Source organism: Myxine glutinosa, chromosome 6, assembly GCF_964187855.1.
Source record: "Myxine glutinosa chromosome 6, kmMyxGlut1.1, whole genome shotgun sequence".
In the NCBI taxonomy this organism is placed as follows: Eukaryota; Metazoa; Chordata; class Myxini; order Myxiniformes; family Myxinidae; genus Myxine; species Myxine glutinosa.
In genome coordinates, this window is record NC_136266.1 from 47,605,868 (window position 1) to 47,632,627 (window position 26,760).

Genomic DNA, 26,760 nt, shown 5'->3' on the forward strand with positions numbered 1-26,760 from the left:
TGGCCCAGCAAAGTCAATGTGTATACACTCCCAAGGTTTCTGGGGCCATTCCCAAGGATGCGTTGGTAATGGCCCCGGCAACTTTGCATTTGCCTGACACGAGGGGCAGTTGCGAACTGTACCCTCGATATCTAGATCGAGATTCGGCCACCAAACATAGCTCTGAGCAAACGCCTTCATTCACACTATTCCAGGGTGTGCCACATGGAGCATTTCCAGCACTCTAGATCTCCCTGGAGGGGGCACCACGACCCTACTACCCCACAAGGTCACATCATCTTGAATGCTAAGTTCAGATTTACACAGGGAATGTGCCTGGTGCTTTGTATCTGTCGAGACAGGCCAACCATTGGTTATGCAACGACGAACGCGTGACAAAATCGGGTCTCGATTCGTCCACTGACGAATCTCTTCAACCATTACTGGCGAAGAATTTAAGAATTCCATGAGGAGCACAGAATCTTCTCGATTGAGTACCCATTTGGGGATGTCCCATAACGGCAAACGACTCAAAACATCAGCAATCCCCAAATCTTGCCAGGCTTGTAGGTGAATGTGTAGTCGTACGCTGCCAGAATTAGCGCCCAACGTTGTATCCTTGAAGAAGCTAATACAGGCACTCCTTTGGTAGCACTGAATAAGGTCTGCAGTGGCTTGTGATCACTGGTGATTTCAAAATGCCGACCAAAAAGGTACGAGTAGAATTTATTCACCCCAAAAACCACCGCCAGGCCCTCTTTCTCAAGTTGGGAGTATTTTTTTTTCAGCTGCTGCTAGGCTGCGCGAAACAAAAGTGATGGGTTTTTCTGTTCCATCTGGCATACGATGAGACAACACTGGTGAAGTGTTGTATGGTGAAGCATCACATGCGTGTAGTAAGTCTTTCTTGTCATCATAATGCACGAGAACCTTGGAAGAACTTAACAGCTGTTTGGAAGCCCTGAACGAATCATCTTGCTCTGAACTCCACTATCAAATGGCTTTTTTATTTAGCACAGCATGGAGTGGTTCAAGTACTGTTGACAGGTTGGGTATAAACCACCCATAATAATTCCAGAGGCCCAGGTATGACTTCAGTTCAGACACATTCCTGGGAATTGGCACTTCCAACACTGCCCGAACCTTGCTAACTACAGGGTGCAGCCCCTCTGCATCAATCCTTTAGCCCAAATACTCCAACTCCTGGAAGATGGAGGGTGACACTGGAAGAAGGAAGGTGACGAGGAGATTCCTAGCAGGAGGCAAGTATATCTGAAAAGGCCACGGTGAGCATTTATGGTTGTGCAATCCTTTGATGCCTCATCCAAAGGTAATGTTACATATTTATGTGAATGTATGTGAATTACCATGCAGGTGTTTGCTTCCGTGTGTAGTATATTAAGTTGTTGTGTAGTTGTTGTGGTTGGAGGGTCAGGAGCCCTTCTGAAAGAGTGGCAGGAAACGGAAGTGGCCGGAAGCGGAGTGACGGGAAACGGAGGAGAAAAGACACGAGGGAAAGGAAGGCTTCTTCTTCCTCGCCCCGCGACGACGAGAAGGTGGAATCGACCTTACGCGGCGCGGAAAACGCGCCGTTGCGAAACGTCTGGCGAGAGGAGTTACCTGGGCGGTAAATACCTTTGGACACGTCCAGTCACTGTGAGTTCGTGCACGAAACCAAGCGTCCGGGACAGTTTGCCCCGTCTACAAAGACGCGTACGGGTCCGCACGTTGGGCCTCGCTCGCGTCGGAAGCCGCGCTGGGTTTTGCCCCGTCTACAAAGACGCGTACGGGTCCGCACGTTGGGCCTCGCTCGCGTCGGAAGCCGCGCTGGGTTTTGCCCCGTCTACAAAGACGCGTACGGGTCCGCACGTTGGGCCTCGCTCGCGTCGGAAGCCGCGCTGGGTTTTTGCCCATCTACAAGGACGCGTAAGAGTCGCACTTGGGGCCTCGCGCACGTTGGACGCCGCGCTGGGTTTGCCCCGTGGCTTGGCAAGGAGGTGCGCTGCAGCCGCGGCCCCAGTCCGAGACGGCACGTTTAGAGCACGTCCGCCCGGGGCTCGTTCAACCGCCCGTGTGCGGAGAGGAGAGACATTGACCACGGAGGGAGTCAGGAGTGGGGCTCACGTGAGGAATGTATAAGATTAAGATGGCCATCTTAGAGTTTGTGTAGATGAGTTCACATGGTTGTAATATTGATTGTGCCTGGTTGTGTATTGTTGATTGCTCGGGGAAAATCTCCGTGGTTGTGTCTTTGAAAGTGTTTGGTATCATTACCATTGGAAATATATACTTGCACATCAGTGGTCGCCTGGGTGAAATTCCTATGGATTGCGTGGCGAATGCGCCTATATAATACTATTTGCTGGCGAAGGTCCTCTCACGGTCCGGGGGTCACCGAGACCTGGTATGCACTGAGGGGACCACGTAACAGAATTGGGGGCTCGTCCAAATTACGATTTGCGGTTTCGCAATTGGGTCTACGTCCGGGATCTAAAAGTGTATAAAATAATAAAATAATAATATTTTTGGTAATTAAAATTTATTAATTAATTATTAATTGGTAATATTTTTTTTTGAGAAATTGGGGAAAGTCTTGGGGTGAAGGTTAACAGGTGTTAACGATAGGCACCATGGCGTTTGTGGCACAGAACTTTGGGGTAACCCCGAGTGAGGCACAGTTCCGAGCGTTGCTAAAGTCGGATCTCTTGAAATTGGCCAAACATTTTAACTTGGAGGTCCGAACTAATTTGAGGAAGGCAGAGTTGCAGGCCACGGTGATACAATCTATGGTGGGATTAGGAACATGGGACGAGTTAGCCTGGGAGTGGCTACCCGAAGAACCAGAAGACGTGGAGCTCCGGAAACTGGAGTTGCAATTACGGAGCCAGGAACGGATCAAAGAAGAAGAAAGGAAAGCAGAAGAGAGAAGAGAAGAGAAGCAAGCAGAGGAAAGGAGAGTGGAACGAGAACTCCAGGAAAGGTTAAAAGAAGAAGAAAGGAAAGCAGAAGAGAGGAGAGAAGAGAAACAAGCAGAGGAAAGGAGAGTGGAACGAGAACTCCAGGAAAGGTTAGCAGAAGAAGAAAGGAAAGCAGAGGAGAGGAGAGAAGAGAAACAAGCAGAGGAAAGGAGAGTGGAAAGAGAACTCCAGGAAAGAAGAGAAAAGGAACAAGCAGAGGAAAGGAGAGCTGCAAGGGACCTCGAAGCAGAGGAGAGAAAAGCGGAAAGGGAATTAAAGGAACGTGACATGGAGCTTCAGCAAGAAATCAAAGTCAAGGAGCTGGAGTTAATGAGAGAACGGGGAGAGGCACCACCCTTGCTGACGGGGTCGACACCTCACCAGAAAACCTGGGATGTGGGCAGACATGTGAGGCTGGTTCCACCGTTCAGTGAAAAGGAAGTCGCGAAATTCTTCCCACACTTTGAGAAAGTGGCTCGACAATTAAACTGGCCGGAGGAGGCCTGGACCATACTCGTACAAAGTGTGCTGGTGGGGAAAGCTCAGGAAATTTATTCGGCGCTACCAATGGACCAATGTGCAGATTATGAGGTACTGAAGAAGCACATCCTCAAGGCCTATGAGTTGGTTCCGGAAGCTTACAGGCAAAAATTCAGGAATGCCAGGAAGAGGGAGAGTGAGACCCATGTGGAGTTTGCCAGAGTGAAAGAAAACATGTTTGATCGGTGGTGTGAGTCAAAAGGAGTCGGGAAAGACTTCGAGACATTGCGGGACTTGATCCTGGTGGAGGAATTCCAGCAGTGTGTCCACGAGGACATCAAAGTGTACCTGCAGGAAAAGAAGGTACCAAAGTTGTGGGACGCAGCCACCATGGCAGATGATTATGCCTTAACCCACCGAATAGGGGTCCACGAACCTAACTCCTCGCCTAGATCTCCGCAGGGGAGGTGGGGAACAGCAGGTGCGGAGAACGACCATACATGGCGGCGGCCTCGAGATGATTATGGGGACAACTATGATACCCCACCGGTTCGAAATCAGAGGGATGCGGGCCCAAGACAAACTTATAGTTCGGGGGGCCCGAGGCAGACCCCGAGTTTTTCCTCCGGGCCTACTTGCGCGTTTTGCAAAAAACCTGGACACTTGATGTCCAGTTGTTACCTCATGAAAAGGGACAACCCAGAGCGGAGTCCGACTATTACAACTCCGAATGCGATGGCTAGCGTAAGAAATCGCCATCAAGAGGGTTACCAACCATTTGTTTCCGAGGGGTTTGTGTCACTGGATGGAGCCTCGACTAACCGGAGACCGGTTAGGATATTGAGAGACACAGGGGCCCATCAATCTTTAATGCTTGAAGGCATTTTGCCATGGTCCGAGGAGACGGCAACGGGGGATAGTGTTCGTTTACAGGGGATCGGGGGCGGGGTTAGTGCTCCCCTTCAGGTCATCCAGTTGGAGTCCGATTTGGTGTCAGGACCGGTCACCGTCGGTTTACAAGCCACGTTTCCTGTAGAGGGTGTATCTGTGGTTCTCGGGAATGATTTGGCCGGGGGTCAAGTTTATGGTAACCTGAGGGTTGAGAAAGAGCCCAGCAGGGAAAATAACACCACACCAGCTCGGGATGGTGACAAAAGTGCCAAGTTATTTGTAGGGGGACTGAACTTCAAAACAGAGGAAGAAGTTCTGACCTCTGTCTTCAACAGATATGGGCCGCTGGTGGAAGTGCGGTTGGTAAGAGACTGGGAAACGCAACAGTCAAGAGGGTTCGGCTTTGTCACGTTTGCCAGCACAAAAGACGCCAGAGAGGCAGAGAAGAATTGGAATGGCCAGGATTTGGAGGGTCGGACCATAACAGTAGGGAAGGCATTTCGTAGGCGTCGAGAGGTCTACAGGAGAGGACAACTGGGCGGTAGTTTTGGTGGTGGCCGCAGTCAATATTATTATGGAGGCTCCCTGAGTTACGGCCGCTCCCGAAGGAAGAATTGGCAAAGTAGTGGCCGAGAAGAAGACCGGTATTCAGGGGACTACAGGGACCAGTGGGCCCACCCTAATTATTAGGGACGTTCCGAGAAGTGGAAGCACTGAAGGCGGCGGAGCCGCCGAGCCAAGATTCCTACACGAATTAACCGTGAACGCCGTTCCTAAAGGCGCCCATGTAGAGAACTTTCCTGCACGGACTAACCGTGAACTCCACGTTCCTCAAGGCGCCCATGTAGAGAACTTTCCTGCACGGACTAACCGTGAACTCCGCGTTCCTAAAGGCATCCATGTAGTGAATACTCGGCTTGGCCTCCCGGAAAAGTGCTATCGAGTGGCTTAACTGGCTTTATTTTTAAGTGATAACTGTGCCCGGGGGGAATTGATAATGTGGGGGGGTTGAGTTATCTGATTTATTTCTCCAAATTGGCCGGCAAAGAAAGTTTTCGCTGGGTTCAAACTTTCTTTCTTGAAGGGGGGGAGTGTTACATATTTATGTGAATGTATGTGAATTACCATGCAGGTGTTTGCTTCCGTGTGTAGTATATTAAGTTGTTGTGTAGTTGTTGTGGTTGGAGGGTCAGGAGCCCTTCTGAAAGAGTGGCAGGAAACGGAAGTGGCCGGAAGCGGAAGTGACGGGAAACGGAGGAGAAAAGACACGAGGGAAAGGAAGGCTTCTTCTTCCTCGCCCCGCGACGACGAGAAGGTGGAATCGACCTTACGCGGCGCGGAAAACGCGCCGTTGCGAAACGTCTGGCGAGAGGAGTTACCTGGGCGGTAAATACCTTTGGACACGTCCAGTCACTGTGAGTTCGTGCACGAAACCAAGCGTCCGGGACAGTTTGCCCCGTCTACAAAGACGCGTACGGGTCCGCACGTTGGGCCTCGCTCGCGTCGGAAGCCGCGCTGGGTTTTGCCCCGTCTACAAAGACGCGTACGGGTCCGCACGTTGGGCCTCGCTCGCGTCGGAAGCCGCGCTGGGTTTTGCCCCGTCTACAAAGACGCGTACGGGTCCGCACGTTGGGCCTCGCTCGCGTCGGAAGCCGCGCTGGGTTTTTGCCCATCTACAAGGACGCGTAAGAGTCGCACTTGGGGCCTCGCGCACGTTGGACGCCGCGCTGGGTTTGCCCCGTGGCTTGGCAAGGAGGTGCGCTGCAGCCGCGGCCCCAGTCCGAGACGGCACGTTTAGAGCACGTCCGCCCGGGGCTCGTTCAACCGCCCGTGTGCGGAGAGGAGAGACATTGACCACGGAGGGAGTCAGGAGTGGGGCTCACGTGAGGAATGTATAAGATTAAGATGGCCATCTTAGAGTTTGTGTAGATGAGTTCACATGGTTGTAATATTGATTGTGCCTGGTTGTGTATTGTTGATTGCTCGGGGAAAATCTCCGTGGTTGTGTCTTTGAAAGTGTTTGGTATCATTACCATTGGAAATATATACTTGCACATCAGTGGTCGCCTGGGTGAAATTCCTATGGATTGCGTGGCGAATGCGCCTATATAATACTATTTGCTGGCGAAGGTCCTCTCACGGTCCGGGGGTCACCGAGACCTGGTATGCACTGAGGGGACCACGTAACAGTAACTTCAAGTTAGCACTGCTGAGATCAAGTTTTGTGTAAGTCTGCCCTCCATTTAAGGTGGTATACAAATCCTCGATCCATGGAATTGGATAACTGTCTTGCTTTGCCGCTTGATTTACATTAAGCTTATAATCACCACATACAGTGCATTCAGAAAGTATTCAGACCCCTTCACTTTTTTCACATTTTGTTATGTTACAGCCTTATGCTGAAAGTTTAAATTCATTTTTTCCCTCATTAATCTACACTCAATACCCCATAATGACAAAGAGAAAACAGGATTTTAGAAAGTTTTGCAAATTAATTAAAAAGAAAAAACGGAAATTTCACATTTACATACGTATTCAGACCCTTTGCTATGACACTTGAAATTTAGCTCAGATGCCTCCCATTTCTCTTGATCATCTTTGAGATGTTTCTACACCTTGATTGGAGTCCACCTGTGGTAAATTTAATTGATTGGACATGATTTGGAAAGGCACACACCTGTCTATATAAGGTCTCACAGCTGACAATGCATATCAGAGCAAAAACCAAGCCATGAGGTCGAAGGAACTGCCTGCAGAGCTCAGACAGGACTGTGTCGAGTCACAGATCTGGGGAAGCCTACAAAAAAAAATCTCTGCTGCATTGAAGGTTTCCAAAGCACAGAGGCCTCCATAATTATCCCCCCCCTTCCCCCATCCCCATCCCCCCCCTTCCCCCATCCCCATCCCCCCCTTCCCCCATCCCCCTCCCCCCCATCCCCCCCATCCCCCCTTCCCCCCTCCCCACCCCCCACCCCCCCCCTTCCCCATCCCCATTCCCCCCCCCCCTTCCCCATCCCCCCCCCTTCCCCATCCCCATCCCCCCCCCTTCCCCATCCCCATCCCCCCCCCTTCCCCATCCCCAACCCCCCCCTCCCCCCCTCCCCACATTAGCGAAGTACCCGCTAATCTCAGCCAGTGCGAGCAGCTCGCTGATTCGCTCAGAGCGATCACGTGATGTTCCATCCCGTCACACGTCACACGTTTGCACGTAATTCAGGGCGAAAAGCCATTGCGTTTTTTCACCTTTATGCGACCGTGTTTTGTGTCGATTTTGTGCGATATGAATTAAATTTTAATTCATATTTCGTGTTTACGAATTCGAATACAAAGGATTTCCCCTTTCCCCTTTCGATTTTGAATACGAATCGAATACGAGCTTGAGTCGAGAGGGCGAATGTACGGGTTGGGTATGTACGGGTCTCCCCTCCCCCACCCGGCAATGCCGGGTACTTCTGCTAGGATCACGTGATGTTCCAACTTTGCCGCCATAATCTCACAGTTATGCGTTCGCACGTAATTCAGTTTTTTCACATTTCAGCGAGGAACATTGCCATTCACACCACATAGGTTTTTTTCACTTTCATCTGATATTTGTGATTTATTTCAAACAAACTGTATTCCCATCTACACGGCCATGTATTCCTATTAACGTTATGTAAAGTACATAAATTGTGTGGATTACATCATTTCTGGATGTGATCAATTGCCAGTAACCATCTATATCCCTCCCCTCCCCTTCCATCCTCCCCCTCCCTTTCCCCCCCTACCCTCCCCCCTCCCTTCCCCCATGCCCCTCCCCCCTCCCTTCCCCCATGCCCCTCCCTTTCCCCCCTACCCCTTCCTTTCTGCCCTACCCCTTCCCCCTCCCCCTTCCTCACCCCACTCCCCTCCCTTTCCCCCCTACCCCTTCCTTTCTGCCCTACCCCTTCCCCCTCCCTTTCCCCCCTACGCCTTCCTCACCCACCCTCCCCTCCCCCCTCTCCTCCCCCTCCCCCCTCTCCTCCCCCTCCCCCCCGTTCCCTTCCCCTCCCCCTCCCTCCGCCCCTCCCCATCCATGCCCCTCCCTTTCCCCCCTTTCCCTTCCTTTCCGCCCTACCCCTTTCCCATCCCCCTCCCCTCCCCCTCCCTTTCCCCCATGCTCCTCCCTTTCCCCCCTACCCCTTCCTTTCTGCCCTCCCCTCCCCCCCTCTCCTCCCCTCCCCCCTGTTCCCCTCCCCTCCCCTTCCCCCTTTCCTCCCCTCCCCCGCCCGGCAATGCCGGGTACTTCTGCTAGTAATTATTAAATGGAAGAAGTTTGGAACAACCAGGACTCTTCCTGGAGTTGGCCGCCCAGCCAAACTGAGCAATCGGGGGAGAAGGGCCTTGGTAAGAGAGGTGACCAAGAACCCAATGGTCACTCTGGCTGAGCTCCAGAGATCCTGTGTGGAGATGGGAGAAACTTCCAAAAGGACAACCATCACTGCAACACTCCACCGATCTGGGCTTTATGGCAGAGTGGCCAGACGGAGGCCTCTCCTCAGTGAAAGACACATGAAAGCCCGCTTGGAGTTTGCAAAAAAGCACCTAAAGGACTCTCAGACTGTGAGAAACAAGATTCTGTGGGCTTTCATGTGTCTGGCCCAGTTGGAGAATTGCGAACACGTGACCCTCCCGCAGGAGAATTGCGAGCACGTGACCCTCCCGCAGGAGAATTGCGAGCACGTGACCCTCCCGCAGGAAAATTGCGAGCACGTGACCCTCTCGAGGGGAGAATTGCGAGCACGTGACCCTCCCGCAGGAGAATTGCGAACACGTGACCCTCCCGCAGGAGAATTACGAGCACGTGACCCTCCCGCAGGAGAATTGCGAGCACGTGACCCTCCCGCAGGAGAATTGCGAGCACGTGACCCTCTCGAGGGGAGAATTGCGAGCACGTGACCCTCCTGAGGGGAGAATTGCGAGCACGTGACCCTCCCGTGGGGAGAATTGCGAGCGCGTGACCCTCCCGAGGGGAGAATTGCGAGCGCGTGACCCTCCCGAGGGGAGAATTGCGAGCGCGTGACCCTCCCGAGGGGAGAATTGCGAGCGCGTGACCCTCCCGAGGGGAGAATTGCGAGCGCGTGACCCTCCCGAGGGGAGAATTGCGAGCGCGTGACCCTCCCGAGGGGAGAATTGCGAGCGCGTGACCCTCCCGAGGGGAGAATTGCGATCGCGTGACCCTCCCGAGGGGAGAATTGCGAGCGCGTGACCCTCCCGAGGGGAGAATTGCGAGCACGTGACCCTCCCGCAGCTATGGCAATAACCACAGAGTCCTTCCCAACAATGGCGCAAACATCCTTTCTAGCTTGTTCCACAACAGCCGCAGTTTCAGCCGCAGTTTCAACCGCATTAGCAAATGTAATCTCTTCAAACGCTATCCATAAAATTGACACGACCATCTTCTCATCTCGCAACTCCGCGAAAAACAATCCTTCAATCTTTGTGATTGTTCAGTCACCAAAACGACAATCCCCGCCAGATTATTGAGCCAGGCCACGAAATCAGGTACCCTCTCATAGGGAAACCGAACCAGGTTGTCGAACTCGTACCGTGATAACTGTGGTGACTTACCTGGTTTAATATGATCGTGTAACGCCTTCACTTTGGACTCGTAGGTAACACTAACAGCATCGTCCGACGTCCTCACCGATGAAATCAAGTCACACAGCAAACGGAAAACCTCCACTGAGAGGGACGAGAGAGGAATCTCTTCTGCTTCTCCACCTGGACGACGTCGTTGGCGATGAAATAAAAGCTCAGCTTCTGCGTAAAAAGTTCAAAGTTGTCCCCAGCAAACTCCGGGACGTTTCCATACGACGTAGCCATCGTCCGAAAAATCCTCGTCGGCAAAAGGTGAGGGCGAGACTACCGGAAGTAAGCTGTAACACGTGCCCTTTTCTGGTTTGTTTTCAACGTATCCAATCACGTGACTGTTGTCGCGAAGGGTGCACTAAACGGAAGTTACGTAGTTCCGCGCTGATCAATTTGTAATGTCTTTGTTATAAAGATGCAGACACGCAGAGAGGATCAAGTACCATCTTTATTCCAGACAACGGCAACATAGGCCTCACTCGGCCCCGCCCACAGTGGCCTCACTCGGCCATACAGTTCTAGTAATCTATCTATAATTCCAGCAATCTCTGTGTGTCTGTGTGTCTGTGTGTTTGTTTGTCTGTGACCGCTGTTTCTCGACAACCACGGGTCCGATATACTTTAAACTTGCCAGGTATATTGCTGGGGACCCGAGGATGTGCCTTTTCAAGGTTTTAAATTAATCGGACAAGTACTTACCGAGCTATGTCCAAAAAACGCTTCAACCAATCAGAGAGCAGCGAGCTATCACGTGTGCCGAACGTGGCGATCAGACTCTACCTCGGACGGCACATTTGACAGCGTATTCATTTATTTCACGTTGGAAAACGATGTTGCCGTTAAACTATGTTTTAAAACGAATTCAAACTGCGATTAAATTAAAACGATTCATCGTAACTGCGACGATTTGCGAACTTCCGGACAGTGAAGACTTCACTTCCGGCAGCCAATCACAGAACGCTTTGTTGCGTAGGCGTGGCCGATGTGAGAACGAGCGGAGGTGAGCGCGTTACGAGCTGACCGCCATTACGGTACGGTTCGTAATTCGATTTCTTCCGGAGAAAATAATAATTTCTCGATTTCATATGCGCATTATTTCTCCCAATTCAGTCAGAGCGAAGGGCGGAAGCGAAGAGCGTTGTTTTTTTTGTTTACGGGCGTACGGGCGGGGTAGAGCGTACGGGTAGCGTTTTTTTTTTTTTTGGCAAGGAACGGGCACCCACGTACGGGCAATGCCCTAGTCTATCTATAATTCCAGTAATCTCTGTGTGTTTGTTTGTACGTTTGTACGTTTGTACGTTTGTACGTTTGTTTGTCTGTGACCGCTGTTTCTCGACAACCACGGGTCCGATATACTTTAAACTTGCCAGGTATATTGCTGGGGACCCGAGGATGTGCCTTTTCAAGGTTTCATATTAATCGGACAATTACTTACCGAGCTATGTCCAAAAAACGATTCAACCAATCAGAGAGCAGCGAGCTATCGCGTGTGCCGAACGTGGCGGACACACTCTGCCTCGGATGGCACATTTGAGAGCGTATTCATTTATTTCACGTTTGCAAACTATGTTGGCGCTATGTTGGCGTTAAACTATGTTTTAAAACTAATAAAAACCCCGGGGGGATTGTCACTGTACTCGCAAGCCGTTCGCCGTTCGCTTTGGCGTTGCGAATGGACCAAAACATTTCATGCGCCAAACCATTTCATGTAAAGCGTTCGCCGTTCGCTTTGGCGTTGCGAATGAACCAAAACATTTCATGGACCAAACCATTTCATGTAAATAGAGGGGGGGATATAATTTTAGATATAGATATAGTACGGGCATGCCCTAGTATAATAAACTAGCGGTAACCCGTGAAAATCACGGGCATAAATAGTGTTTATGTTCAAACAAACGAACTTTCCCTGCCTCTCCCTTTCCGCTTCCTTTCAAAATAATTGTGTCAGTTGGCACCAACATTCATTCTGGCGGATCTCCTGAATATCGCTTTGTATTCAACTGCAGTATTGTCTCTTATAGTGTGGTTACTGGTAAGTATTCCCTTTACATTTCTGATCGCATTTATATTTGTATTAAAAGGCGTAGCATGCCTCTCGAGTCGCTGCGCGTCCGGCACACATCCAGACGTCTTCTTCTTCTTCTATTCGGTATCAAGTGCAGCGTCTCACTGTGCGTAAAACAAAATGGCGCGGGTTATTCAAAACTTTTCACTGTTTTTCAGCTTTTATTCCACACTTATAGACATTTGGAGACATAGGTATGCTTATATGAAAGGGTTAGTCATAACTACATAGTATCACACATATCTTAGGGCGACAGGAGCAATAGCTGGAGAGAAGTTCAGATTACAAACTTCAGAAATAAGCGTTTTAGGGGAAAAAAAAATAAATGTTTAGCGTCCTGCCTTTTTGAAAAAAGGAGGAGGCACCTTTTTTTTTCTTTCTTTTTTTTCAAAATGGCCGCCAGGCTCATTTTTCCCAAGATGGTCGCCTGCTTTTTTGTTTCTTTAGATTTGAAATACATGTAGAAAGTTTGGATCTTGACGATCTGTGTTGACAAAATACAACATGTACTGAGTAACATATTAATAAAAGACGAGTAAAAGAGACCATTTCATATATTTGCATACTGTACTTTGTTTTCTTTTGTCTTTATACAGGTATACAGCCGCCGCATATTACTGCCGGACCTGTATGTACGTGTATCACAGATGGGATTATTTTGTGTGAGCGGCCATGAAACAATTATGATGGAGACTATCAAATCGAGAGAGTGAGAAAATTGATTGCTCGCGATCAGTCAAACGATGTTTAAAAAAGAAAAAAAGAAAAAAAAGGAGGCGGCCTCTAAAAAGGAAGCGGGCGGGGACGCTAAACATGAATATTTTTTTGTTTGGCCTTAATGATATACAGTAGATGCATATACCCCGCCCCTCCCACCGGAAGTGCCGCTACACAATCACGTGGAGAGATGTATTGTGGTCTTCTTTCGTATGCCGCATAGGTAACGTCATTTCATGAGGGCATGGCTATGCCGCTGATGCATGCCCCACTGCAGACTAGAGCAGGAATTTGAAACCTTGGTCAGGGTGCCTGCGATAACTCGCCTACTCTTCACGAAGGACACTGTGGAATCTTTAAAATCCACCAACTTATTCGATGCCTCACCCTGGGGATCTTCCTTCCACCCTGAACCTCAGGCACTATGTTGTTTGATTACCCCTTAACCTTCCCCAGAACACTGTGTACATTGATTAGTTTTCAACCCATTCTGTCTAGGGCCGTGGTTCTTAACCTGGGTTCGACCGAACCCCAGGGGTTCAGTGAGCCAGTCTCAGGGGTTCAGCGGAGATCCTCCGAAACGCATTGCAATTTTTTTTATATTTTTTTTAGTTTTGTATCAATTTTGAATCTGTGTGTAATTACGCTTATTATTATTAATACTAGCCGAAACCCGTGGAACATCCACGGAAGGGAGGATGTGGTGTATGGATAGAGTGTACCATTATGGATGGCATAGGGGATTTGCTTGTCCGAGTAAGAGTTAGGAAGGAAGATGAGAATGAAGAGTGCGTATATGAACAACGTATTTATTGCAATCTATTTAAATGACAACGCTACGATATACTTTTGAAAAATGAATGGATTCGTAATAGGAATCGCCATAGCACCACTCTGGCCACAATGGCGCAGTGGTATGTGTCAATGGAAAGGAACAGCAGTAGAACCATAGACTTTTAAAAAATGATTGGATTAGTAAATCGACTGGAATTAGCCCCATACTGGCGTATTGGTAAGCGTCAATGTCAAGGCAGAGCAGTAGGAATATAATACAATGAACGCAGTATCAGAGGTTGAAATTATTTTATAACTTCTGGATAAACAATGTTTGGGGTAATAGTCAAGCCTCTGACGACTCCTTGCGTACTCGTATTATCAACCTTGATATACACATCTTTGAACGACCGTGCTCTTGAACATGCCACATATAACTGGCCGTGGGAGAAGACAGGAGCAGGCAAATATACACAAAGAATTAAGTTAAGCACCCCCCCGTTTTTTTACAACCTCGCACATTACAAGTTTGTTGTCGTCAAAACAGTGTAATATACCCATGATATTGCTATATTTTCTGGAGAAGTGATATTATGGTCACATAAAAACATAACAATCATGCCGTTTTCAATATTTTATTCTGAATAATTTAAGGTGAAAATTTTTGGGAATTTTAGGCATATTTTCACCTCAATTTAAGTATGGAGCTATAGGTCCATCACGGACAGTGTGGATGACGTTTATGTTTTCTAACGTACAGTCATTGTTCTGAGAAGACCTCTAGCGATCTTTGCGTCAATAACGTGTGTAGGACCCACGTGATCGGATCACTGACTCAACCCTACGTCTCATAGACCCTGTAAGCCGTCGTATGCGTTGCTGTGGCAGGTTGTTCCATTCCTGATGTAATGCACGTTCCAATTCATCCAGATTGGCTATTGGAGGGACCATCTTCGCAATTTGTCGTCCCAACATGTCCCAAACGTGCTCGAGGGGGTTCAGGTCAGGACTGTACGCAGGCCAGGGGATGGTTGTCACAGCACCTTGCTCCATCCGATCACGTGGGTCCTACACACGTTATTGACGCAAAGATCGCTAGAGGTCTTCTCAGAACAATGACTGTACGTTAGAAAACATAAACGTCATCCACACTGTCCGTGATGGACCTATAGCTCCATACTTAAATTGAGGTGAAAATATGCCTAAAATTCCCAAAAAATTTCACCTTAAATTATTCAGAATAAAATATTGAAAACGGCATGATTGTTATGTTTTTATGTGACCATAATATCACTTCTCCAGAAAATATAGCAATATCATGGGTATATTACACTGTTTTGACGACAACAAACTTGTAATGTGCGAGGTTGTAAAAAAACGGGGGGGTGCTTAACTTAATTCTTTGTGTATAGATACCCAGTTTACGGAATGTTTGGCCCTGGCTGCACGTGATAAACAAAGAGTGCGGTTGGAAGAAATTATGGTAAACCCACCTGATGAGGTTAGTGTACACCGCGATCGACGACACCGGCACAAATGCATGCTCAGGATTGTCCACTCAGTGGATGGCTTGCTGTCGCCTTCGACTGTCCAATCAGCGGACGGCTTGCTTCGCCTTCACCCAGCAGACGCCAATAAGATGGCGTCGTATCGACCGTTAATCGGATGCTTTTGGGCCCCAACGTCGGCTAATTCAGATTTTTCGAGTATGTCTATACGTGATAAACAAAGAGCGCGGTTCGTAGATCGTAAATCCATTAGTGCCGTGGGCATCGGGTCACTGGGTGCGGCGTGAAAGGGATAACAAAGTCGAGTCCTTACGGTATTATTATATAGATTATTATTATTTTGCTATGTAGGTTATAACGAATGAAAATGTTATTTGTAATTGTATTCCCATCCCATTCATGGTTTCTCTGGTCTGTGTTTAAGATAAGTTGTTTCACACTGACTGTAGTAAGTTGAATCAATGAGCAACTTGCTAATTATTCTGTTGATGGTGCTTACTTGCTTACTTACTTACTGGATTTTGGACTTTGCAGGTGTTCGGAAATTCCAGTGAATAGCCTCGATTAGCTTGCCGTGTGCCGTGCGTCATTGGTCGCGCCTTACTTTGGAGTTACTGATTAATTGAAAAGTAAGTTGGAAATGTTTGTGGATATGCAAGGTGTGTTCAGAGTTATATTAAAGTCAAAAGTGGATGGTGATTATAAAATATGATTGAATTACTCAGAAAATTAGGTGGAGGTGATATAACTCCTTTGGTCGCAATTCAAAACTAACAAATATTCGCAGTTTCCTGTGTAATATTATAATGGGATCTGAGGTGACAGAGTTGAGTAGATAATAAATCCCGTCATCGTAACTATAAGTTATGTTTTCTTCGTTAAAATTTCTCAGTTTTCAGAGGGGTACTGATTATATTTAAGCATGTTCGTTTTTTAATTTTTGTCATATAATTATTTGCCCGAACTCGTGTCAAATTAGCCCTGTTTTTGCGAGAACACCAGCATTGCCATGCAACGCACTTCCAAGAGTCAGAGTTCATCCTCGCCTTGGTGTACTTGGCTGACATCTTCGACGCACTCAAACATCTCAATTGCCAGATGCAGGGTGGTGGAGTGAATGTCATCGAATCTGAAGAAAAGCTGAGCGCTTTCCGAAAGAAGTTACCGTTGTGGAGGCGGCGAACAGAGAACGACAACTTCGCGAACTTTTCCCTCCTGGACAAGTGCGTGAGCGGGATCGAAGACGAGTCTGAAGTTGGAGGCACTGCTGTACCGGGGGAGCTGAAGCAAGCGATTGCCACGCACTTGGATGAGCTGGGAAAGTCATTCGACGGCTACTTCCCCGACCAAGAGCAATACCCAGCATGGGTGCGGCAGCCGTTTACTTTCGACGTTGCAACGGCAGATGTCAACGACCAATACCTCGACGACCTCATCGAACTTCAGCGGAGCCAGACTCAACAACAACTCTTCGGCACAACAACGCTCTCAACGTTTTGGTGGCGCAAAATGGAAGGGTATCCTCACATCGCTAAAATTGCCCTTGAGATCCTCACGCCGTTCGTTACAACGTATCTCTGCGAGCATGCCTTTTCGAAACTGGTGGACATTAAAACAAAGAAAAGGAGCAGGCTTGCATGCGAAAATGATTTGAGGGTGGCCCTTGCCAAAACAAAACCACGCATTTCCCAGATCGCCTCCCGAAAAGAAGAACAGAAAACGCATTAAGATGCAATTCTTCTTAATTTTTTGGTCAAATTTGAGGGGTTCCGCGAGTGTTCGGTGGGTTTCGTTTGGGTTCAGCGCCTTTAAAAAGGTTAAGAACCACTGGTCTCGTGGTTCAGGGGTGCATAGAAAAAAAGAAAACAATCACCACAGACACTTGTCGAAACACATTGTATGATTTTGCTCCCTCATCATTCAATGACTTCCTTTATTCGTCGTTTATTCTCCCATGAAGAGGTATTATTTTCCGGTTTTTAACCCTTGTATAAATCCTTGAGGCCAAATAAATAAATTAAACAAATAAATAAATATTAAACAAATATTAAATAATAATAATTGAATGAATGAATGAATGATCGTTTTAAGGCCATTTTCCCCGCTAGAGCAGGGGTTAGCCGATAATAATAATTTATAATAATAATTAATGTTTTAAATTAATTAATTAATTAATTAATAAATTAATAATTAAATAATAATAATTAATAATCTATATATAATGGAGCAAGTGTTTGTATGTATGTATGTATGTATGCTCTTCATCCATTGGTTGGATCTGACTCCACCCACAAATGTAACCTGAAATACTCAACCTAAAGTACCCAGAGGACCCAAAAGACCATCCTCTCCCCCCACCCCTACCCTCAACACCACGAGGACCTACAAGACCGAGAAGAACCAGAGGACCCTAAACACCCAAAGGACTCGAAATACCCCAAAAGACCCCGAGGCACAAAAGGACCCAGAGGACCCAAAATACCCCAAAGACCCCAAATACCCTGAGGACCCTTGAAGATCCCAAAGACCCAAAATACTCCAAAGACCCTTAAAGACCCCGAAGATACAAAAGACAAAATAAATTAATACCCAAAATACCCTTAAAGACCCCGAACACCAAAAGACCCAAAAAACCCAAAGACTGAAAAGATTCCAAAGTCCCAAAAAACTCCAAAGAATGAAAATACCCCAAAGAATGAAAAGACCCCAAAAACCGAAAATACCCTAAAGACTGAAAAGATCCTGAAGACCCCAAAGACTGAAAAGATTCTGAAGACCCAAAAGACTGAAAAGAGCCTGAAGACCCAAAATACCCTTAAAGGGGAACCCAAACGCAATTTCTTTTTCTGAAAAGCCATTGGCAATCATTAACATGGGTCCAATTTGAATTCACAAAGTGCCGAAAAAAACTTAGAGTCCAGACAGTCGATTTTCGAGATTGCCAGTGACGTCACATTGTGACCTCACCGTGATCCTGCCGGCAACGGTACATAGAGAAACAGCGCATTGCGAGCTCGGATTCCGATACCGATTGGCGATGATGAAGGGGAGGGGGGTGGGGGGAGGCATGTTGGGTGGTCGTGGGGTATTGTTAGCTCGGGTGATGGTTGACGAGGGATTGTGAGGTGCGTGGTTGGGGTCGTAGGTATTGTTAGCAAGGGTGACGGTTGAAGGGGGATTGTGAGGGGATGGTGGAGTGGGGTAAGGGGTGTGGGGTGGTCATGGGTATTGTTAGCTTGAGTGATGTTTGATGGGGGATTGTGAGGAGATGGGAGAGGGGGAGGGGGGGGGGGTAAGGTGGTCATGGATATTGTTAGCTAGGGTGATGGTTGAAGGGGATTGTGGGGGGGGAGGTGGAGTGGGGTGGTCATGGGTATTGTTAGCTAGGGTGACGTTTGATGTCTTTTTTTTTTTTTGGAAAATTGAGATGCCTCAAAAACCAGGCACACCTAACAACATGCATTTTAAGGCCATTTTCCCTGCTAGAGCGGGGGTTAGCCTTGCGATGCCAATGACAATCTTCTCCATTTTGCCCTATTTTCTGCATCTCTCCTTGTTAACCCCCTTGCCCGCATTTCTTCTTCCACCATCTTTAGCCAAGTCTTTCTCGGTCTTCCCCGTCCTCTACTTCCTTCTACATCAATTTCCATCACTCTTCTCAACCAGTCACTTTCATCCTTCCTCAACACATGACCAAACCATCTCAGCCTGTTCCTCTTCACAGCATCAATCACAGGCAATATTCCCATCATCTTTCGCAATTCATCATTTGTCTTCCTCTCTCTCAACGATACTCCGCACATCCATCGAACCATTCGCATTTCCACCCTTTCCAGCCTTCGTTGCTGCTCTACGTTCATTACCCATGTCTCGTTCCCATAAATCATAACACTTCTCACACATGCAGCATACACCTTTCCCTTCAGCTTCAGCGACACTCTCCTCCTCATCAGCACGCCACTCAGTTCCCGAAACTTCTTCCATGCACATCTCACTCGAGCAACCGTTGCCGAGTCTGATCCACCTTCTCCATTCAGCATGTCTCCGAGGTAGCAAAATGTTTTCACACCTTCCAGCTTCACGCCGTCTCCAAGATCCAACTCAACATTTCCTCCATCTGCAGCTCCCTCTGTACACACCTTACATTTGAATGTAGCTGCCACACTGGTAAATGACCCTCTCAGACCACTACATTTTTGATGAACCCACTCAGCGCACATTGTACATTGAATGGAGTTCACTCCGACACCCTTCCTGCACACAGCACACGGCCACTTCCCAGTTCTTTCCACCTCACCACATGCTTTACCACTTGCCATCACCTTCGTCTTTCCGATATTCACCTTCAGACCTTTTGTCTCCATACATTCCTTCCACTTGTTCATCTTTTCCTTCAGTCCATCTATACTTTCCGCAATCAACACCAGATCATCTGCATACAACAACTCCCACGGTAAACCCTCCTTTACGTTCTGAGCCAGCACCTCCATCACAGCTACAAATAGTAGTGGACTTAGTACCGACCCCTGATGCACTCCCATGTGAAGTACCGACCCCTGACCCCTGATGCACCTAAGTGGAACAGAAATCAGCAAGAGCAATATTACCAAGAAATCCAAGTCAAATTGTTATATACTAGGGCATGCCCATACTATATCTATATCTAAAATTATATCCCCCCCCTCTATTTACATGAAATGGTTTGGTCCAAAGCGAACGGCTTGCGAGTACGGTGACAATCCCCCCCCTCTATTTACATGAAATGGTTTGGTCCAAAGCGAACGGCTTGCGAGTACGGTGACAATCCCCCCCCCCCCCCTCTATTTACATGAAATGGTTTGGTCCAAAGCGAATGGCTTGCGGAGTTTGGTAAAGAAATCGCCATAGCGTGCACAAATGCGCAGGAAAGCGAAAGAATCGCAAATTAGTTTTAATTAGTTTTAAAACATAGTTGAACGCCAACATAGTTTGCCAACGTGAAATAAATGAATACGCTCTCAAATGTGCCGTCCGAGGCAGAGTCTGTTCGGCACGTTCGGCACACGTGATAGCTCGCTGCTCTCTGATTGGTTGAATCGTTTTTTGGACATAGCTCGGTAACTACTTGTCCGATTAATATGAAACCTTGAAAAGGCACATCCTCGGGTCCCCAGCAATATACCTGGCAAGTTTAAAGTATATCGGACCCGTGGTTGTCGAGAAACAGCGGTCACAGACATACAGACATACATACATACATACATACATACATACACACAGAGATTACTGGAATTATAGATAGATATAAAAACCACCTTTAGAGGCCATTAAGTCAAAGTCCAAGTCAAAGTAGTCGTCAGCAGAAAATATCCAGTGGCAGAAAAATGTGCTGCACGCTTGGAACAAGATCGCCCGTATGACGGGTACTCTGCTAGTAATACTAATAATAATAATAACAATAATAAAAATAAATATTAAATAAAAATAATTAAACAAATAAATTAATTCGATAAATCCTTGAGGGCAATTATTTTATTTTATTTTTTTTGTATACAAAGTCGTGGCTCGTGAAAGAGCTAACATTTATCAAACAAACAAATCAAACAAACAAGCAAACAAAGTATATAAAAAGGGGAGCGGTCGACAAGATGGGGAGAGAAGGGGAGGAAGCACACAAACACAACATTTGAGAGCAGGGACATCGGGAGATGTGTGGGAGGGAGAGGGCCTGGGGGGAGGCAGGATAGGCATAACACGCAAGGACACCAAGGACTTCCAGGAAAGAAGTCGGCACCTCAAAAAAGTGGATTTGGGGTGAAATTAGCGGGGGTAGAAAAAATCAAGGTTTTGGATTGGGGAAGATAAGAGATGGTGGTGAACAGCCGTTTTAAAGACCTGGAGGGAGGAGTGGGATTGAAGAGAGTGAGGGAGTTTGTTCCAGAGGTGGGAGAAAAGAGGAATGAAGGAGTGAAGATGAGCAGAGAGTCTTGATTTTGGCAGTTTAACCATAAGAGGGTTGCAGGCAGATCTTGTGCGACCTGCAGGAATATTTGGGGGACAGGGCCCAGAGAGAGCTGGGGGAGCAAGGCCGGAGAGGAGTCGGTAGAAGACGGAAAGACCACCAACCTGCCCAACCTGCCTGCGGTGAGCAAGTGAAAGGCCCTCGGAGATAGCGTCATCGCGGGAGATTCCAATGATTCTGAACGCTTTGGTTTCAACAGCGTGAAGACGAGCTAGGTGTGAGGCAGGAGCACCAGCCCAGAGGGGAGAGCAGTACTCCATTGAGCTGCGGATGAAAGCCTTGTATGTGGTGAGGAGCTCAGGTGTGCCAAGGAAGGACTTCGCACGATGGAGGATGCCCAGTCGGCGACTGGCTTTGGAGGCCAGCTTGGAAATGTGGTTTTCCCAGGAAAGATCATGGCAGATAGTGAGACCCAAAAGCTTGAGTGACAGAACTTATTGGAGAGGATTATTCAGAAAGTAGATGGGAGGGTTGTCCAGTCGGTCTTTTCGGAGAGACATCGTAAGAGTGTGAGATTTGTCAGGATTGAAAGACATGTTCCACTTGTTTGCCCAGTCTGTGATTTTGTCCAGGTCTGCAGAGAGTGAGGAGGCTGCAGACTGCCGACTGCAGGGATGAGGAATGGAGCGGCAGAGAGTGGAGTCATCAGCAAAGAGATAGAGAGGATTTTCAAGAGAGTCAGAGAGATCATTGATGAAGACCAGAAAAAGCACAGGGCTCAGAACACTGCCTTGGGGAACTCCAGCCTGAACAGGAAGAGGATATGAGAGAAACCCATTCAGGGCCACACGTTGACTATGACTAGAGAGGAAGTCCGCCAGCCATGCGTGGAGATTTCCATTGATACCAAAGGAGGAGAGTTTGGTGAGCAGAGCGGGGTGCCAGACCGTATCGAAGGCAATGTGATATGTCGAGGGAGACAGCTCTAATTTCCTGTTTGGCATTGAGGACCTCCATCCATTGTTGAGACAGCAGAAGCAGCATGTCCAGAGTAGAGTGACCTGGTCTGAAACCAAATTGATTATCAGAGATCAAGCCATTGGAGAAGAGGAAAGATTTCATATCCGAAGCAATGATGGATTCCATGACTTTGCTGATAATTGGGAGAAGGCTGATTGGTCTGTAGTTGCTAGGATCTGTTTTTGCACCTTTTTGGTGTAAAGCGGTGATGTTGGCTGATTTCCAAGCAGATGGCAGTTGACCTTGAGCAAAAGAGAGGGTGAAGAGAACAGAGAGAGGGAGTGAAAGAGCGGAAGAACAGGATTTTAGGACCCGTGGGCTGATGCCGTCAGGTCCAGTTGCAGAATCAGAGTCGAGGGTTGATTGAAACTTTTCCACCTTTTCAGGAGGAAAGGACACGGAGTCCAGGAGCAGCTGGGTAAGACTGGGTACAGTGGGTACAGAGAGGGATGGGTTTGGGACACAAGATTTAGAGGCAAACACAGAGTTGAGGCATTCAGCTTTTTCACTTGCGGAGTCAGCTGTGTCATCGTTTGAGGTAAGGGAGGGGATGGAGGGGGAACAAACACCAGAAACGGATTTGACCAGATGCCACCAGGATTTGGAAGAGGGAGACAGATAAGAGAGTTCGGTCTTGAGAACGGAGAGATATTTTTTCCTGGCTCTCCTGAGGGTGGACACACACTTGTTTCGGGCTTTGTGAAAGGAAAGGAGATTTCCTTCCGTTGGATTTGCTTTCCAGGAGACGAAGGCAAGTTGTTTCTGGGCAACAGCCTCACCACAAGATTCCATGTACCATGGACGGGAGGAAGGGTATGACAACTGAAGACGAGATGGGATAAATCTGTGCATGAGAGAGAGAGCAATTTACTTTGGAAGAATTCCCAGGATGAGTTGATGTCAGAGGTGGTCGAGATGGGAGACCAGTCCAGATGATTGATGGCTGCTTGAAGACCGTGCCAGTTGGCCTGAGTGAAATGCCAGACTCGTCGACGCTGAGCAGGCTCCCTGAGAATGGTCAGAGAGATGTCCACTTTAACAAGCACATGATCAGATGAGCCGATTAGAGCAGAAGAAGAGCAGCAGAAATTTTCAGGGAAGTTAGTCATAACCAAGTCCAGAAGAGAAGATGCTCCGTTGACTGAGATCCGGGTCGGGAAATTAACAGATTGTGTCAGTCCCAGTGAGTCGCAGAAGTCCTTTGCTGAGGAGCAATGGCTGGTGAGAGAGGTACCCACACCCAGCCAACTGGCATGGTGACAATTGAAATCACCACATATGAGGAAGAGAGAGTTGGGATGAGTCGATAGAAGTTGGTCCATATTATCAGACAACGAGATGTAGATGGAGTCATCACTGTTTGGTGGACGGTACAACACACATATGAACAAGAGGTGGGAGCGAAGGGGAAGCCGTAGCCAGAGGTATTCCTGGGGGTGAGGTGGAGAGAGTGCAGTGCAGCGCGAGTGAGGAAGAGAGTTTTTGATAAAGATAGCAACCCCACCTCCAGAACGAGGCTCAGGTCTATCATACCGGAGGAGGGAGTAACCCGGGAGAGATACTAAGGAATCAGAGACATCATGAAGGAGGAAAGTTTCTGTTAAGCAGATCACGTCTGGTTTGTCAGAAGCAACCTGTATGGAGAGATCATTTAAGTTTGAATGAAGGCCCCGGATGTTTGAGGTCCATACCGTTAATGAAGAGGAAGGGGGAGCATCGGATACAGAACAGGGGGGAGGAGGGGCAGGGTAAGATGTGGAAGAGGTAGGGAGAGCTGTTGAAGGTGTGTCAGAGATTTCAGAATTGCTCGGAGAAAGGGAAGGATGGGGTGGACAAAAGGTTTGATGGTGATTGGGTGAGGCACAATGAGGTGTTATTTGAGGAGGGGGAGAATGTGAGGCAGCAGGTTGGGGGAGATGGAGGTGAGAGTTTGAAGGGGGAAGAAGCGAGGAGGACACTTTGGGGAGGAGGAGTGGGAGGGGGGAAATTGAGAAGAAATGAGGGTGGGGAGATTTGAAGGGGAGGGGCGAGGGGGGAGTTTAGGAGTGAAGGGACAAGGGGAGGGATTTGAAAGGGATGGGATATGGGGGAGATTTGGAGGGGTGAGGGGGGAGTCTCGGAGGGGAGGGGAAAGGGGGAGTCTTGGAGGGGAGGGTTGTGGGGGGAGTTTAGGAGAGAAGGGGCAAGGGGGGAGATTTGAAAGGGATGGGTGATGGGGAGGATTTGGAGGGGAGGGGCAAGGGGGAAGATTTGAAAGGGATGGGTGATGGGGAAGATTTGGAGGGGAGGCATGATGGGGAAGATTTGGAGGGGAGGGGTTATGCGGAAGATTTGGAGGGGAGGGGTGAGATTGGATTTTAGAAAGTGTACGATTAATGGGAAACGAACATTTATTGCAAAATGAGTTTCTTGTGACCTTCGAGTCAAAAATACGTTTAAGTATGCTGGAGGGAGGATGGAGTGCAGGAGAGTTTAGGGAATGTAGAAAAGAGGAACTGTAAGAGATGGAATTTTTTTTTGGGATGAATAGATTTGGTGAGCAAGTTGAAAGCAACCTTTTAAAGAAGAAGAAGAAAAAGGTGTTATAATATATGACAGAATACAGAACTTGAGGGGAAATTTCAACATTTTAAAGTTTAACAGTGAAAACTATCTGGGGAAATGGGGGAGAAACACGTGGTCGAAGAACGAACGAACGAATAAGAACGAACAAACGAATGAGAACAACGAATAAGAACAGAGAAGGGAATTATTATTATTTTATTTTTTTTGAGTTGAGATGTTAAACAAGGAAGTCGGCTATGGGGTGAAAAGACTGGGAAAAACAGAGAACGAAAGTTATTGGAGCACAAACGACGGACCGCTGAGAGAAAAACAAAGCCTCAAGGTTGGACACTGTACAAGGCCTCAAAAGACACGACACGAATTAACACGATTTTCTATACAGATATGAAAGATTTACACCGAGAATCTTCCTCGGGACACACTATACGTACACACACCATAAAATAAATACAGTTATAACGAAAATACAAATGGGAACAATTACTTAACTTCGATGGAGAGCGTGGACAGCTGCGAATAAACGAAACTTCGCCGGCAAGACCGGAAGCGGAAGTCCAATGAGGTCATTATTAAAAAGTTTATTGTCCTCAAGCATTTATACAAGAGTTGAAATTCCTTACTGGATTCAGACTCGGATCACAAGGAGATAGATCCAGACTCACCAACACACCAAGTTATTGTTCTCGGACCATATTCACCAAAATCAACCAGAAAACCACATCCACCACCTGCTTTGTGCTGATAGCAGGACAATTACCACAATAGTCAACTGTAGAGTAACAAGTGAATACATTTCAGAAAAGGTCGTATTAATATATCAACTCAGCTGAATTAGATTTCCATGCAATTGAACAAATGGCAATCAGAAGTGTTTGCTCATCAAGTTGATTGGTGATATGACTCTCATTGCATTCTCACTTCAATCAACATTGGAAATGGATCAATCAGCAGAGATGCAGCAGCGATTGCATAAATGAACAAACAAACAAACTTTCTTCTTTATTTATTAGATTGTAGATGGAGCCATGTTTTCTTAATTTACACTCTGTCCCTAAATGTTGAAATTCAAGGTCATATGGTGGTCCGAAGGAAATATGGCCATCATTAGATTGTGGGCCAAGGATAAGTTTCAGGTGATCGCTTTGTGATCACAGATATCTATTTTTTTTTTTGGTGGTTTCACGATTCTAATGCAGAAACGCGTGTGCCTCATCAAATAATGTGTACTTTATATTGCACCAAGCAAAGCAACTGTTGGGTTTTGAGGTCATCAAATAATGTTGGCGTCCGATGTAAAAATTAAGTCTAAAAATGATTGTCGTTTTGTTGGAAGAAGTCAACCTGCATTATTTCCTCGTTTGTCTCCCATTATCATGACAATGTTCATTACAAACTCCAGCTAACATCTGGTTTAATTTCCCGTTTTTCACATCAATTTTGCTGGGTCTGCATTAGATAACACCAATTAGGATATCTAGAGATCAGCCTCAGTATTCTGTATCTTGCACCACAGCGCTTCATCATATATGTACTTGATATTAATATCCTGTCGGGCTGGTACAAATAATGTTTTTCTTATACAAAACTATTTCATCACGTATCTTATTCTTTCTGCCAGGTCTGTGCAGCTGATAACCATATATTGGCACCTCCACGTTTCTAATTTCTGCATGTGATGGTGAAACTCTGAGCTTCCCGTTTTCACCTTACTAAAGCTGAGTTTTCCGAACTGGATTTGTCGTTTTTATGTTGTTGTGTCTTGTCCAGGTGTTGCATTCTGTGCAACAGTTAATGATAATTTGGGGTTTGAGGTCATCAAAATCAAACTTTCACATGCAACGAGACTGTCTCTTGGCAATACGAGGATTGAGGACGAATGGTGACATTCACATTTGTAAACGTGAAAAAAGCACCGGAGTTGTAATCTTGAATAAGATCGATTACGTCAACAAAACTAGAACGGCACTCAGTAGATTGCATACCTCCGCCTGGTGAACATTTACCTTTTGTATCTCCGAGTAGACAAAAAAAAATCACAATACAGAATCACGTTTAATCAAAAGAAATCACAGGAATCACCATAGGTCCATTCTTTCATACCCTGATCTACCCCTCGTTTTTGGCCATATCACTCAATGGTGAAGAATCACTTTAAAAATTCTACTAGCTGGATCCGGATCCGGATCTTAACCAAAATTGAATCGAATCTTCCTTGTCAGACACACAACCTGTCCAACAAGTTTCGTCCAAATC

At 47.2% G+C, this 26,760-nt stretch overlaps 2 protein-coding genes across 2 annotated transcripts in view; one reads left to right on the forward strand and one right to left on the reverse strand.

Annotated features, from left to right (window-relative positions):
• The window catches only part of LOC144892601 (uncharacterized), a 1,198,808-nt gene that overhangs the window by 113,868 nt on the left and 1,058,180 nt on the right, over positions 1-26,760 (forward strand). The window lies entirely within an intron of this gene.
• The window catches only part of LOC137429744 (interleukin-17 receptor A), a 119,628-nt gene continuing 104,621 nt past the window's right edge, over positions 11,754-26,760 (reverse strand). The window contains exon 14 of the mRNA XM_078779818.1: positions 11,754-12,086. Within this exon, the coding sequence (XP_078635944.1) occupies positions 12,070-12,086 (17 nt within the window). The 3' untranslated portion in view covers positions 11,754-12,069. The remainder of the gene's footprint in view (positions 12,087-26,760) is intronic.